The sequence below is a fragment of the Diceros bicornis genome, chromosome 34 (assembly GCF_020826845.1).
Source record: "Diceros bicornis minor isolate mBicDic1 chromosome 34, mDicBic1.mat.cur, whole genome shotgun sequence".
NCBI classification, from domain to species: Eukaryota; Metazoa; Chordata; class Mammalia; order Perissodactyla; family Rhinocerotidae; genus Diceros; species Diceros bicornis.
The window spans coordinates 12,842,169-12,857,935 of NC_080773.1; the positions used below are offsets into that span (position 1 = coordinate 12,842,169).

General features: G+C 61.7%; 1 protein-coding gene across 4 annotated transcripts in view; it reads left to right on the plus strand.

Annotated features, from left to right (window-relative positions):
- The window catches only part of ACTN4 (actinin alpha 4), a 72,941-nt gene that overhangs the window by 55,839 nt on the left and 1,335 nt on the right, over positions 1-15,767 (plus strand). For 2 of the 4 annotated variants that reach the window (XM_058529258.1, XM_058529257.1), the window contains exons 9-20: positions 1,215-1,307; positions 2,985-3,215; positions 3,801-3,948; positions 7,423-7,573; positions 10,068-10,176; positions 10,373-10,513; positions 10,587-10,769; positions 10,855-10,989; positions 12,064-12,243; positions 13,016-13,162; positions 14,067-14,147; positions 15,557-15,715. In XM_058529258.1, coding sequence (XP_058385241.1) covers positions 1,215-1,307; positions 2,985-3,215; positions 3,801-3,948; positions 7,423-7,573; positions 10,068-10,176; positions 10,373-10,513; positions 10,587-10,769; positions 10,855-10,989; positions 12,064-12,243; positions 13,016-13,162; positions 14,067-14,147; positions 15,557-15,715 — 1,758 coding nt within the window. Of the gene's footprint in view, positions 1-1,214; positions 1,308-2,984; positions 3,216-3,800; positions 3,949-7,422; positions 7,574-10,067; positions 10,177-10,372; positions 10,514-10,586; positions 10,770-10,854; positions 10,990-12,063; positions 12,244-13,015; positions 13,163-14,066; positions 14,148-14,436; positions 14,503-15,556; positions 15,716-15,767 lie in introns of all 4 variants that reach the window. The other 2 variants (XM_058529260.1, XM_058529259.1) reach the window with 2 other exon arrangements.

Here is a 15,767-nt window from a genome sequence, read left to right on the forward strand (position 1 = left end):
TGGATTTCAGCTTGGGGTGCCAGTGGTTTCTTCCCAGTTAGGGGTCAGGGACTAACCTCTGCGACTCCCTCACAAGCTGCGACCTTGGCTCTGCTTCCGCTGTCACCCCGGCCGGCTGTTCATCGGCTGAGCCCTCATGAACCTCATCTCTGAGGAGCACTGCGTGGCTGTTCACGTGTGTCCTGCAGCATGATGCAGGGTGTGTGTACACATGCGTGTGCACACACCAACCTCGGCTGGTCCCCCACTCGGCTCCCCGCCTGTCCCGGACGCAGCATGCAGACGGGAGTGGCGGGCCGCGGTGCCTGCAGCAGCTGGGGCCGGGGCCGGAGCCATCCCCAAGCTCTCTGTTTTCCTTCCCCACTACTGTGTAGACCCTCCTCACTATTTCTGTTCCTGTTCTGTTGCCGTTTCAACTCTTCCTCTTGGACCCTTTCTGTGCTTCCTGAAAGGTACCTGGTCTCTCCTCCCCCGTGTGGCTCCCCTCACCCTCCTCCTCCTCCGCTCCTCGAACTTTCCCCCAGCAGGACAAGGCGGGACATTGTCCCGTGGTTCTGGGCAGAGACTAGTCACTGTCTCCATCACTCTGCTCTCCAAGGCCCTGGCTCCCTTCTGCCCTGTGGATTGTGACTTCTACCCAACGAGCTGTCAACACCCACCTCCAAGGGGAGGATTAGGCAGGGGCCGGGCGTGCTCTGCCTGTGCACTGACCACCAGGCTTCTTTGGGGGGGGGGGCACCAGTACCCGCACGTTTGCCCACCCCCGCAACTCTCTGGCCTGGCGTCCCTGCAGCCCACCCTCCCCCCAAGGGGAAGACTCCTTCCAAGGCTTGGCCTAGGAGAGGGCCCCACGTAGCCTCACCCAACCCTCCTGTTCGTGGGCCACTAGAGGGCCTGTTAATCCATTTCCGCTACAATGGGAGGGCTCCCCAACTCCCCTCAGCACCTCTAGGGTCCAGGCCAAGAGAGCTGAGGGGCCCGGCTGTCTGGATGCGGCCTTTAGCAGTAAGCTGTGGGGACACCAGCAAGGCCTCTCAGGACATGGCCACTCGGCGTGGCCACACGGCGCCATCTTGCTGGAGCTACGCTTCCTTTCTTTCCCTTCTCGGGGAGTTCTGTGTGGGCCATGGATGAGCTAGCTTTCAAGGGACGGGCCTGTCAGGAGGGAGGGTCGCCAGCCCCCAGGCAGCCCTGACTCTGCTTCCCCACCCCAGGCTGAGACTGCCGCCAACCGGATCTGCAAGGTGCTGGCTGTCAATCAGGAGAATGAACACCTGATGGAAGACTATGAGAGGCTGGCCAGCGACGTAAGTATGCCGCTCATCCCCCCTCGGGTGGCCCCGCTGGAGCTGAAAGGCCTGGTTGCCTCTGGTTACCCTTGGCCAGAGGTCATGTGACACTTGCAGAGGGGAGAACAGGTATGGCAGTGAGACTTTCTAGAAAAGGTCATAAGGTTACAGGCAGTGTTTGCCCAAGCCGGTATGTGACCTCTTGGGTTGGTGTCACAGGTCAGACTGGAATGTCACCCTGCTGGCTGGCTCCTGGGGTCTCGAACTTGGGTTTCTACAGAGACACTCAAGGACAGTTTCTTGAGCACTGCTTTAGAATCATCTGGGGAGCTTTTTAAAAATTCCCGTTCCCATGCCCTAGCCCGGAGGGACTGGTCAGGAGGATGGAGAGAGCCCCGAGAGCTGACACAGGGACGGCAGGATTGCAGTTCATCATGCAGGCCCCGTGCCAGCTCTCCGTGTGCAGGATCTGCTGTCTCCACAGCAGACCTGTGAGGAGGCAACTCCTGTCACCCCCTTTTCTGAGTGAGGAAACTGAGGCCAGAGAGGGTCCAGGCACATGTCCATCATCACACAGCCAGTGGGACAGAGCTGAGGTTCAAACCGAGGCAGCCTCGCTCCAGCACCTGAGCCTGGACGTCAGTTGGGAATGTGGGTGTTTAGGACGCCTCTTCTAGATTCACTCTGTTATTTTTTTAAATTTCCATATTAAAAAAATAAAAACATTTAAGCTCCCTAAGGGCAGTAGTTTGACTGCTCTTCTAGACCAGTGGTTCCCAGACCTTGAGATTTCACGGACCATGAAAATTTGGAAAAATGTTTGACAGCCAACCCACGGTGGCCAACTTTTTATTTTGCCAAGTTAAGGATATTTTAAAAAGAAAAGGCTGCCATCTGTTAGCACCATCATTTCTAACACCCGGAAGAGGCAAAAAGGTTACAAATCTTAGAATCTCAGCCCTTCCCAAGAGAGGGCAGTTTGCACCGTGCGTCGACATAAACACACACAGATACCTTTGTCCTTGGTTTTCTCCTTTGCCAGAGGCTGGCATTTGGGAACTTCTCCGAGCATGTCTATGTTGCACAGTAACCGATTTTACTTTCCTAGAATTGTTCTAGAATGTCCAGTTTGATTGTTTGTACCCTGTCCTCACTCCATCAAAGACACGAGTAGCTCATAAAAATAATGTCACTTTCTTTTTCAATTTTACTTGCTAGTTTTTTATGCCCCAGACCCTGTACGTGGCACTCACAGAGTGAGCCAGTTGTGCTGTGGGCCCTGCCCTTAGGCGCCCGCCGTCAGTGAATAGGGAGCCATGAGATTCAGATAGTGCAGAGCCCAGTGAGGGTGGCGACAGTGGGGTCACATGGTGGGCTGTGATGGGGAGCCCTCCAACGAGGGACGTTTGAGTTCAAGGCACCCTGCTTAGATCTAAGGAAAAGGAAGACCCAGAGCAGAGCCATGAAGGAGGTAGCCAGAGAACAGCACAGTGGTTCAGAGAGGGCACACGTTCTAGAATTCCTTACCGTCGGATCCCAAAGGGAATTTTGGGGAAGTCGGGCTGGGAAGCAGGAGGGATCCCCACCATGGGGCCCTCAAAGATCCAGATCCCATGTGCCCATGAGCCAGGGGTGGCCCTGTCAGCGCCCTGAGGGGCCCCTGCAGAGGCCTCCATGCTTCTTGTGGGCCCACAGCTCCTGGAGTGGATCCGGCGCACCATCCCCTGGCTGGAGGACCGTGTGCCCCAGAAGACCATCCAGGAGATGCAGCAAAAGCTGGAGGACTTCCGTGACTACCGGCGCGTGCACAAGCCGCCCAAGGTGCAGGAGAAGTGCCAGCTGGAGATCAACTTTAACACGCTGCAGACCAAGCTGCGCCTCAGCAACCGGCCCGCCTTCATGCCCTCCGAGGGCAAGATGGTCTCAGTGAGTGTCTGGGGGTGAGGGCGGGCCGGGGCCCGGGAGGCGTGGCCTGCGGAGCTGCGAGGGGCAGCGGGGCGGCTCCAGACCACCCCCAGGCTTACTGTTTGGCCAGCATAGTCTCTCTTAATTCTCTCGTGGAATGCACAGCCTGTGGGGTGCAGGGGTGGGGTGGGGGTGCACTTGATCCTTTATCATATTCTCCCCATCACTCCCTAGAATTTTACATCCATCCCCAAACCACACCATAGTTTGTGTGGAATTGTTTGAATTTTGGACCTGCGGTCGGCCATAACTCCAGGTCCACCAAGTGCTTGAGGGCCCTTCTCAGGGGAGGAACGACATCCCCTGGACAGTCACCTTCTAGCTCCCATAGCCCCATCTGTGTCATTCATTCATTCATTTAATCCCAAAGAATGGATTGCGCCTGCCATGTGCTGGGCCCTGTCTAGGCACGTGGATACAGCGAAACGGGGCAGACGTGACCCCAGCCCATGTCTGCCGTGTTCCCGTCAGCATCCCCCAGGGAGGCATCGCCCTGCTGGGTGCCCGAGTCCCCCTATGACAGCCTTGCCCTCTCCTGCCCCGCAGGACATCAACAATGGCTGGCAGCACCTGGAGCAGGCGGAGAAGGGCTACGAGGAGTGGCTGCTGAACGAGATCCGCAGGCTGGAGAGGCTCGACCACCTGGCCGAGAAGTTCCGGCAGAAGGCCTCCATCCACGAGGCCTGGACCGATGGTACGGTCCTCCCAGCTCCCTTGCTCCTTTCTTGTCTCTGTGAGACACACACACACACACACACACACACACACACACACACACACACACACACACACACACACACACACACACACACAGCCCCTCCTGCTTTGGGTCTGTTTGTCAGGCCCCCTTTCCTGCTGCTTGAGGACGTGCATGTCAGAAATGCTGCATCAGGTCATCCAGTCCCAGGCAGCAAGGAGCAGTCTGAGGCCAGGTCCTCCTGGTTGTCCAGTCTGCTCTGGCCCAGAGATTATGTACAGGTGGGCACCTTCCTGGGTCATCAAAGGCCAGGCATCCAGAAATGCAGCTGAGCCCATCCCAGCTCCATGGGGAAGTGAGCCCTGCCCCACCCACTCTGCCCTGTTTTCCCTGAGGCCGGTGCCCCTTTCGGCCAGGGCGGGTGTGGGAGTGGGCTCACCCACCCCCTGGCAGCCTGTGTGCAGACAGTCTGCCTTCTCTCTCCCACACCCTTTGTGACTGTGGACTTCACACCGAATAGCCCGTGCTGGATGGACCTGTGTTGCCGAGCACGATCCTTAAAGGCCAGCCCAGGGAGCTACCCCCGGCTCTGCTGCCTGACCCGAAGACGGTGCTCTCTGACTGCCAGCTGCCCGCCCTTCGGCGTGGCCCACCCTGGGAGCTCTCTCTCCCCTTGTGCCCTGTCCCAGAGCCTCCTTCCCAGGGGCCCAGTGCCCCTGCAGGATGGCTTCTCCCCAAAGGGCAGCGGTGCCTCCTGTTTCTCGGCAGCTGCCTGTTCCCTTGGCTCAGGATGTGGAATTCCATCACGTCCCTGGCCCTCGGTCGGGACCCACACCATGGCTGAGATTCCAGATCCCAGGGGCCTGTAAGCCGTCAGAAAGCGGCCGGTGCCTGGGAAAGCTGAGAGCATCCACAGGACACCTGCCCTCCCGCTTCTGGCTGCCTCCTTGCCCACTCTGTCTCTGCCCTCCTGCCACCGCCCTGCCCAGCTGAGTTCACACGTCTCCGCTTCGCTCAGTGTTGTTTCTCATCCCTCCCACCCCACAGCTCCCCGTGAGAGCCTCACTGAGCCTTCTCCAGCCCCCACCCACCCAGCTGTTTGGCAGGCAGCCCCAACGCTAGCCAGATACGAAGACCTGCCCAGAGGCACCCATATGGAGCCCGTCCCGCCCCTGCCAGCCTGTGAACACCTAACTCGGTGTGATCTGCAGACCCGGCCCCACGTCAGCTGTGTCCCTGGCTGCAGCCCAACTAATGCCGTCCTCACATTCGCTCAGGCCGGCTGTTCCCCAGCAGCAGCTGCCAGATCCAGAGCCATACCCCGATGCCTCCTATGCCAGGGAGAGGATGCAGAGGAGGAGAACCCGGAAGGGGAGGCAAGGGAGAGCTAGCCTGGGCCGGGGCTGCAGGCGCCGCCCCCACACCTCGCAGAAATGGTGCCCAGGGGTTCTACCCCACACCCACCAAAGGAGGGGTGTTGGCATTTAGCTCATTTATCCGTTCATTCAAAACAAATCCCTCCTGAGCCTCTTCCTGTGCGCAGGAGTTTCCCAGGTAGGCGAGGTCCCTGCCCGGGGAACTCACAGGCCGGATTTGGGCATTTCTCTTGATTTGGGCATTTCTCTTGTCGGGGGCCCTTGGGCACAGAAGTGATTTTATAGCACCCGCGTCCCACGCTTGGACTGAGCTGTCTCCTCATTATCCACGCCCTCCATCTCTGTCATCCTTCTGCGGGCTCTAGGCATCATCCCTGTGGATTTCCCTTCTGGGGGCCTCTTGGCACACGTTATCAGCCCTGCAGTCCTCGCCTGGGGCTCCCGGAGGCCCTGGGAAGATGCCTTCTTGCGGCTGAGGGGTGCGGGTGTGCCGGCCACCAGACCTCCTTCCCTGGGAATGACCCCGGGGCCCGCCTTCATCTGAAGGTGTTCAGGAGGAGCCGGCCCAGTCCCCAGCCAGGGCCCAACTGGTTCAGCGGCCTCCACGTGCCCCTGCCCCACCCCTTTGGCATCTGGCCCTGCCCCTCGAGTCAGCCCAGGGCCCCCAGGCAGTCCTATCTGCTCATTCCCAAGACTGGGAGCTTCTGTTCTCTGAACCACCCAACAGACCGGCCTCCCACCCCCTCAGCACCCCTGGGACCCAGTTGTGTGAGCCTCCTTACCCTGGGGGTTGGGCCCAGAGGGTGGGTTGAGCCATCATCATTCTGGGTCCTCCTCACCATCCCCCACAGCCTGCAGGGGTGAGGGTCTGTGTGGACACCTCACAGAGGGTCTTGGATTGTTTCGGGAAAAAAACAGAAACGAGCCCACATGCCCCTCTGCTGCCCTCGGCCTGAGTCCAAGGCAGCCATGGCCGGGCCCACTCCCGAGTCTCCAGTGTGCCTCTTGCCAGCTCCCTTGCTGAAACTCTGCTGAGGCGGAGAAGTGGTAACCTACTATTTCGGGTTCCCACCCTTGGGAGAAAGCAATCTGGAGAAGGGAATTGCAAGCTTGCCTTTGTGGTTGAGCCTCGTGCCTCAGGGCTGGGGCCGTAGGGCCAGTGCAGTCAGTCTCCCGGGCTGCCGCCCCCTGCCTGTGGGTGCCGGGCCGTGTCCTCGGGGTGGCTGAGATGGCACTGGCCCCGTTTTATAAATGAGGGACAGGCGGGGAGAGGCTGCGTGACCCCCCACTGCTCCGACGGCCTCTGTTGGTCAGATGCTCTGGTGCCGAGCTGAGGAGGGGATCTCTAGCTGCCACTCTAGGGGTAGCCTGAGGTGGCCCACCTGAAGCAGGGCATGTCAGGAGCTGGGGGTCTCAGCCACCTTCCCAGGCTGGCGTTTTCCCCTTGGTTCTCTGCAGGACCTTACTGTGCCTACAGGCCTTCCATGAGCTCCTGCCCTCGGGTATATAATTAGGCAGGCTCCAGGACTAATAACAGTGTTCCTCCTTCCTTCAAAGGGCCTGACAGTGGGCCCTGCTGCTCCACACAGAGCAAGCCCTTAGGAGCAGCGTGGGGCACGTAGACGCATGATGGCACCACCATCCTGAGAGGGGCAGGCCCCGGGGTCAGGCTCCCAGAAGAAGCCTGACTCGAACACTTCCCTTCCCGCTACTGCTGAGGCACGGGCTGCAACCCCAGCTGCTTCCCTAGGTCACGACCCTCCACAGATGGGTGTCCTCCTCTCCAGCCATGGAGCATAGTCCTGTTCTTATGGTCTTCTCCCACTGAAGGGCACTAAGTTGAGGACACACAGTGAATTGGGACGTCTGTCTTAGGCCCACCAACCCCACAGTGTCTCCCAGCTCCATCCAGGATATAGTCGGGCTTAGAGATCCCTGGAAAGGGCAAAGAAAAAGATTCCAGAACTTTCTAGCTGTCATGGCACCGTCCACGACGAGGCAGGATGTGGGGTCTGCACCTGTTACCCTCTTCTGGCTGGCTGGCCCTCTGAGCTCCTGCGGTGCTGTTGTCTAAGCACGCCTGTGCCCCCTCCAGGGAAAGAGGCCATGCTGAAGCAGCGGGACTATGAGACGGCCACCCTCTCGGACATCAAAGCCCTCATCCGCAAGCACGAGGCCTTCGAGAGCGACCTGGCCGCACACCAGGACCGCGTGGAGCAGATCGCGGCCATTGCCCAGGAGCTCAAGTACGTGTGGGCCCACGGTGCCCTGTCGCCTGTGTCCCCTCCGGCTCCCCGCCTGGAGCAGCAGTGGGGCAGCCTCCTGAGGGCCAGCCTAGGGCCTGGAGCGGGGTCTCCCGCCCTCTCCACCCTCAGCCCCTCCTCGTACATGCCGGGGAAGGGCCGATGGGGGGATGCCTTTTTCCCTTCTTCTCTTAACCCGGGATGAGAAACATAGAGGAACCTGGATTCTCTGGTGGAAGGGAGGTCTCGGACCCCTTGTCCTGATTCCTCAGGCCGTGGGGGTCCCTGGGGCTCTACCTCTTCTGCCTGCCAAGCCCAGGGGACCCACTGGCCCGCTGATGTTGGGGGTGGCCTAGCCCCCACCCGCCCCTCCCTGAGGGAATCAGGCTGCACAGAGAGCCCATTGTTCTGCCAGGCCCCTTCCTTCTGCTGCTCAGAATACACTTATTGTAAGGGCTTCCAGGCAGCCGGGTTCTTTGCCCGCCTGTCCCCGCCCCGGTCAGATAAACTCACGCACACAATTAGTACACTGAGCCTCCAGAGCCAGTGAATGAGCCCTTATTCCCCCAGTGCGTGGCCGGCAGCAGGGACGGCCCAGGGAGTGGGAGGCCCAGGCCATTACTTCATGGAAAATCCACAGGCCCTGGAAGGGCGGCAGGGCTCCCAAAATAGCTGTCTGCTCCAAAATAGGAGCCTTGGCTGGAACTGCCCTTTCCACAGACACCCACTACCCTGCCATAGTCATCCCCAAAGTCCTTGTTCCTACAAGCTTGGGGCTGGGCCTCGATGCCTGGTGGAGCCCCACGCCAGGCAGGGCCGGTTTCCTCCCCGACTTGCTCCCTCCACACTGTCCAGTTGCTCTGGGGGTCCCCTGTTTGCTCACGCCGAGGCGGAAGTACCGTGGGGCCTCCATATCCCTTCTGGGCACTCTTGGGGGCTCCCCTTGGGGTCCTGCAGCCTCTCCTAGGAGCGAGCCCCCGCACCTGGCATGCTTGGGCCGAGATGAGGTCACAGAGGCAGACGTCCGCAACAGGTGGGGGTGGGATGTGGGTAGGTTCCCCTGTTGGCAGGCAAGCCCCTGGAAGCGAGTAGGAAACCGATTTGGAGGGAGTCCTAGGCCGGCCCACTTCTCAGGCTCAGGGAACAGCCATGTGAAAGCCATTACCCTGAGCCCGGGAACAGGCGGTCCTGAAGCAGCTCTCTGGACAGTAGCCCTGCAGGAGAAAGGGAGGGCTGTTTGGGGTGCTGTCCATTCCCCTAAAGATGAGTCAGAGGGCCGAGGGTCCACCAGGACCAGCCAGCCAGGATGGACAGCCGGCTGAGCATGGATTAACGGCAATGACGAAAACTCAGCACTCGGTGCTGTGCACGTCCCAGCTCCTTTAATCCCCCAGCCACCGTGTAACAGAGGGGGCTGGGGCACAGAGAGGCCAAGGGCTTGCCTAAGGTCACACAGCTAGGGAATGGTTGGGACAGGAATGGAACCAGGCCGCCTGGGGCCTCCTTGGAGCACAGCCTCGCTCCCTCTCCCAGCCCTTGCATGTGCCCCCTGCCCCTGTATCCTGCCTGCCCGTCTGGCTCACCAGGCAGGCGAGACCATCCCCAGGTCCTGTTTCTCCCCAGAGTTGTTCCCTGCTCCCCACCCCTCACCAGGCCCCCAAGGTCCTGCCTGTACACCGACTCCCTAGGAACGTGCTGCTAAGAATATCCACGTGTCTGGAGCCCAGGAGAAAGGAGTCCTGGGGCTGATGTGAGGGAATGGAGGGGCGGGGGGCTTGAGGGCCAGGAACTCCTGTATGTATCAGCCCTGCGTTTCCTAAACCCCAGTCATTCCGATAATCGTACGTACTCCCTGGTCAGCTCACTTTTTTCTTAAATGTATTATTAATTGCTTAGAGTGACATTTCGGGCTAGTTGTGTGTTTTCTTTAATCTCTGTTAAAATAAATGCAGCGCCTTTAGTAAGGAACTTGCCAGTCTTACCTCTGGGCGCCACGGGCCGCTCTCAGGCTTCTCAGGCGTCGGGTAACTTGCTCTCCACCGTCTCCCTCTCCATTTCACAGATGGGAACCCTGAGGTGTCCAGATTAGGGGGTTTACTCGCCCAGGGCCACACGAGGACAGGATCAGAGCCAGAACTCAAACCCGGGGGGCCTGGCCCTGGAGCCCGCTCCTTACCCAGTGCCTGCTGCTAGGCCTGCTTTCAGTGGAAAAGCAGTCCTGGTAACAGGCGTGGTTGAGGGCCGCACTCGGGGGCCCCCGAGGTAGCTTATAGCAACAGAGGGAGTCATGGAGCGAGTGCGCAGGAGGAACCCCTGCCCCTGTTATCCGCCCAGATTCCTCCTCCCCTTGGGGGCCATGGGCCAGAGGGGTGACTGATGACTGATGTCCTTAAGTGTTGGTGTCCCCTGGCCCCAGGGCCTGGGACACCTGGGGGTGTGGGTCCGAGCACACCTTGACTCCCCCTGCTGGTCTCATCGCCGTCTTCCCGGCCCACAGCGAGCTGGATTACTACGACTCCCACAACGTCAACACGCGGTGCCAGAAGATCTGCGACCAGTGGGACACCCTCGGCTCTCTGACCCACAGTCGCAGGGAAGCCTTGGAGGTGAGGGGGGATGTCGCCCACAGAGCCCTGTGTCCCTGCCACCCTGGGCTGGTGGGGGTGGGTGATGATGTCCTGACCCCCCCCCCGGAGGGGACCTTCTCTGACTCCTTGGTGCCCCTGGCCCTCCCCACTGTCCACCTGCTCCTGCTGTCTGAGTGACCTCCCTCCTCTGTCCCTGCCCCTCCCCACACCCCAGAAAACAGAGAAGCAGCTGGAGACCATTGACCAGCTGCACCTGGAGTATGCCAAGCGGGCAGCCCCCTTCAACAACTGGATGGAGAGTGCCATGGAGGACCTGCAGGACATGTTCATCGTCCACACAATCGAGGAGATCGAGGTCCGTGCCCGCCACCGCTCTCCCGGGGCCTCCGGGGGTCTGGCTGGCCCCCTCACTCCTTCTCCTCCCCCAGGGCCTGATCTCAGCCCACGACCAGTTCAAGTCCACCCTGCCAGACGCCGACAGGGAGCGGGAGGCCATCCTGGCCATCCACAAGGAGGCCCAGAGGATCGCGGAGAGCAACCACATCAAGCTGTCGGGCAGCAATCCCTACACCACCGTCACCCCCCAGATCATCAACTCCAAGTGGGAGAAGGTGAGGGGCCTGTCCGAGGGGCGGGGCGGGGCCGGCCAGGTGAGGGAGCCGCCCCCTGACTGCTGCTGCGCACGTCCCGCCTCAGGTGCAGCAGCTGGTGCCCAAGAGGGACCAGGCCCTGCTGGAGGAGCAGAGCAAGCAGCAGTCCAACGAGCGCCTGCGCCGCCAGTTCGCCAGCCAGGCCAACATCGTGGGGCCCTGGATCCAGACCAAGATGGAGGTGAGGGGCCGGCGCCCGGCCCTGCGAGCCCAGGAGGACCTGGCAGGGCAGAGCTGGGAGAGAGCCCCCAGTGCTCCCGGGGCGGGCGGCCGTGGAGGCCTGCTGGATCGGGCTCCCAGCTCTCAGCAGGGATTAGGAGGGTCCATAAGGGGCCTTGTGGGATTGGGAGGGTCAATGGAGTTATATCGGTGGAAATGGCAGGGCCATCCAGAGGGAGGCTTGGCTGAGGAGTCAGAGAGAGGGGGGTTCAGGTCTCAACTCTGCCCTGGACTGTCGATCGTGAGCTCGGGCACAGCCTAATCACAGCCTAACCGCTGCTCCTCAGTTTCCTCCTCTCTAAAATGGGCCTGAAAGTAGTTCCTCATCCCTCAGCAAATGCATCTGGGCCCTGCTCTGTGCCGGCCCTGCTGTGGGCATTGTGGTGCAGCTGTGACTCAGGTGGTCCGAGCTCAGACCCTCACAGCGTGCTCGCTGTGACTGACCCTGTGACCCCACTACGGGAAGGTTTGTAAAGAGGCCAATGGCGACTCTGGCCACCACTTCCCGAGTGCTCACTGTGCACCAGGCACCGTGGTGACCAGAGCGGCCTCGCTTAAACTCCGAAAGCCCGGGCGGGGTGCAGGCGGGTCAGCCTTGAGGCTTAGTGCCGGCTGCACAGCGTGGCCACTGTGGGAGCCAAGGCACAGGGGGCCACGGGCTCTGACGTCAGCCAGGCCTGTATTCACATCCCGACTCGGCCTCTGACTGGGACACGTTGCTCCCTTTGGGCCTCCAATTCCACTTCCGCAGCCCGGGCTGCTCACAGTCCCTGGGCGTCGCAGGGAGTCGAGGGTGCAGTGAGGTCGGACATGAAACACGTGGCACAGAAACTCTCCGTCCTGGCTGCTTTTATACTAGCACAGGCCTGGGGGGACAGTCAGCCAGCTGCAGGCCTTCAGGACGGGGGCCCCTGGGCAGAGGCCCCAGGCTGGAGGCCCTGGCAGTGGGGCAGCCAGCGACAGAGGGACCTCCTCCGGGTGGCGGGAGTGGCTGAGGGCCCGCCAGCCTCCCCCAGCGGCAGCGCCTTCTGTGCAGGAGATCGGGCGCATCTCCATCGAGATGAACGGGACGCTGGAGGACCAGCTGAACCACCTGAAGCAGTACGAGCGCAGCATTGTGGACTACAAGCCCAACCTGGACCTGCTCGAGCAGCAGCACCAGCTCATCCAGGAGGCGCTCATCTTCGACAACAAGCACACCAACTACACCATGGAGGTACGCCGCTGCCCTCCCCGGTCCTCCCCGGTCGTCCCCACCCCTCCCCGCTCTGGGGACCCCGGAGGCCGCCCGCGCCAGGCCACCTCATGCCAAATGGTTTTGGCCAGTAGAGGAGGTGTTTGCTGCCTCCTGTCCCCTCTTTTACTTGGACCCAAAAGACTAGGTCAGACGTTCACACATTTCAGAAAATCACAGTTTTCCTACCGCCACTCTCCCACCACTATGACAACGTACATCTCAGGAGAGGCTCCCAGGGGAGCTGGGAGGGCAGCACCTGCCCCACTGCGGCCTCAGCAGTTTCGTCCTCGCTTGCGGACGCAGAGCCAACCAGCATGTGCCGGAGTCCGTGCGCGCCGGCTCACTGCGGCCCAGTTAAAGTGTCGGGCTGGTTGCCATCATCTGGGTAGCTTAAAATTGTCCATGGTGACCGTATTTACACCATACAAACCGCAGATATCACAAACAAACGGCTGTTGTCCCCCGCCAGCCAGTTAAACATTGCCCAGGATACCTTTGCGAAGTTCCCAGGTGGATCCTGGCCCACCCTCTGCTGCGTCCGTCACCGGGACATATACTAACGCACCCGGCGGGTTGGCAGAGGCCGCAGGGAGGCGCCGTGTCTGTTCCTCTGTGCGGATGAGGGGCACAGGAGAGCACGGGCCCATCGGTGTTTGGGGGAGAGTCCGGGTGGGCCTGACTCCAGGCCACACCCCCTCGTGAGGAGGCTACAGTGGGCCCAGCACCCCAGTCACACCCTCTCCTCCCCCAGCACATCCGTGTGGGCTGGGAGCAGCTGCTCACCACCATCGCCCGCACCATCAATGAGGTGGAGAACCAGATCCTCACCCGCGACGCCAAGGGCATCAGCCAGGAGCAGATGCAGGAGTTCCGGGCCTCCTTCAACCACTTCGACAAGGTGAGCGGCTCCCTCTGCCCCTGGCGTCTTCCCTACCCGCCCCCCCCGCCCAGCCCCATCCCGTCCGGCCCCCTCCGTCGTCTTTGCATCTGTCTGTTCGTTCACATGGCAGTGGCTGAGTATCAGCGCCGCTCACAGGGCCTGGCAGGGCCTCAGCCACTGACGGGGCGCAGAGGTGCCTGACCTTGACCCCCAGCATGGGCAGGCTCCCTGGCAGGAGACGGGGAGGTCCCACACCCTGCCTCTGGGGTGAACCCTTGTCAACCTGCTGATGAGACCCGGGGACAGACTAAGTCCCAGCACACCCGAGACTCAGAACCTCCCCCGGAACCTGGTGCTCATGCGCGCGCGCGCACACACACACACACACACACACACACACACACACACACACACACGGGAACCTGGTCCACGCACACACACACAGTGTTCCTAACATGTAGATTCTCTCTGGCAGCCCCATACAGGGGCCCTGAGCACCAGCATTCGCCCCAGTGCCCCTGCCCCGCTGGGCTGATGCGTCATCTGCTGCCTTCCCTGGGCAGGCGGGTGTGACCTCAGCTCTGCACCATCAGCAGGGACCCCGACGTCCCAAGCAGGATGGGGTGCAGTCCCTTTTCTCCCACCCCAAATCCTGGGGGTGGGGAGAGCTCCCGCTCCGTCCACGAGTCCTGGACTCGAGTCATCCCCAGTTCTGACCTCAGCTGCCGCCCCTGCTCTGGCCCAGGGGCCTCTGACTGCCCTCCAGGCCACCCAGCCCCTCCACCTGCCCCTCCCGTCCCTCGCGTCTAACTCTGTGTTTCCTGCCCCATGTGTTCCCCTCCCCCTGCCCTCTGCATGGGACCCTGGCCCCTCTCCCCACCTCTCTGCGGCGGCCTGGTCTTCACGGACGCCCACCCGGCAGGACCACGGCGGGGCGCTGGGCCCGGAGGAGTTCAAGGCCTGCCTCATCAGCCTGGGCTACGACGTGGAGAATGACCGGCAGGTACGCGCCCGCGCCCGCCGACCATGGCATTAACCGCTCTTCTCTCTTTCTCTCCTGTCTCCCCTCCTCCTCGCCATCCCACCCCTTGTCACTGCGTGTGCCGTCACCCGCTCTCCTGCCTCCTCCCCGCCCTGTGTCTCTCTGGACACCTTCCCTTACCTGGTCTCTCGGGGCCGCCTCCGTCTCCCCCGCTCCCTGCCACTGTCCTGTTTCCCCGCTGTGCACATGGGGCGGCCCTCTTGCCTACTCTGGGCCTGGTCTCCTCTGCTGTCCCTGCGTCCTCGAGCAGAAACAGACAGGCAGCATGGACTCCGATGACTTCAGGGCTCTGCTTATCTCCACAGGATACAGCCTGGTATGCGGCCTCTGCCTCCCTTCGCTGCTGTGCTCTCCTCCTCCTCCTCTTTCCCCCTCCCCCCTCCTCTCTCCCCCACCCCCCTCCTCTCTCCCCCTCCTCTCTCCCCCTCCCCCCTCCTGTCTCCCTCTCCTCTCTCCTCCTTCTCTCCCCCTCCTCTCCCCCCCACCCCCTCCTCTCTCCCCCACCCCCCCTCCTCTCTCCCCCACCCCCCTCCTCTCTCCCGCCCCTCCTCTCTCCCCCTCCCCCCTCCCCTCCTCTTCCCCTCCCCTCTCCCCTTCCCCTCCCCTCTCCCCCCTCCTCTCTCCCTCTCCCCTCCTCTCTCCCTCTCCCCCCTCCTCTCTCCCTCTCCTCTCTCCTCCCCCTCTCCCCCTCCCCCCTCCTCTCTCCCCCTTCCCCCTCCCCTCTCCCCCTCCTCTCTCCCCCTCCTCTCTCTCCCTCCCCATCCTCGCCCTCCTCTCTCCCTCTCCTCCCCTCCCCCCCACCTTCCTCTTCCTCCTCCTCTTTGCGGCTTCCCCCTCCCTGTCACTGCCTCCAGTCTCCATGTCCTCGGGGACACTCCACCAGAGCAGTGCAGCCTCGCCTCCCTCCCCCTCCCCCTCCCCCCTCCTTCTCCTTTTCTGCTGCATCTGCTGGGCTGGGGTCCCTCCGACGACTCCCTGAGCCTCCCACCTCCTTTCCTAAAAGTCTGCAGAGAGGGGGTCAGGCCTCTGGCTCGCCCCCTTTTCTTTCTCTTTCTCTCTTTCCCATCCTCCAGAGCTAACTGTGAGCCTAGGGCTGAGGAGCAGGAGACCTGTTTGATCCACACCCAGCTCCCCACTTCCCAAACACATGGGAGGGAGGCACAGAGGGGGCCGTCCACGGCCTGGGGTGCACTGGGCAGTCGGCCTGGGGGACCAAGGCCCTCAGAGGCAGGCTGACAACGGCGGCTTGGTGGGCCAGGGCCGGGCCCTGTTCTCCTGGCTCGGTTCTACTGGGGGAGCCTCCCCCGGGAGGGCCTGGCCGCCCTGCCTGGCTCATGTGCTCTGCCCCCTGCCCCACCCCCACCTCTCAGGGTGACGCGGAGTTCAACCGCATCATGAGCATGGTTGACCCCAACCACAGCGGCCTCGTGACCTTCCAAGCCTTCATCGACTTCATGTCCAGGGAGACCACCGACACAGACACGGCCGACCAGGTCATTGCCTCCTTCAAGGTCCTGGCAGGGGACAAGGTAAGTAAGATGCCTCGGAGGCACCCGGGGGCCGGGGAGGACTGGCATGAGG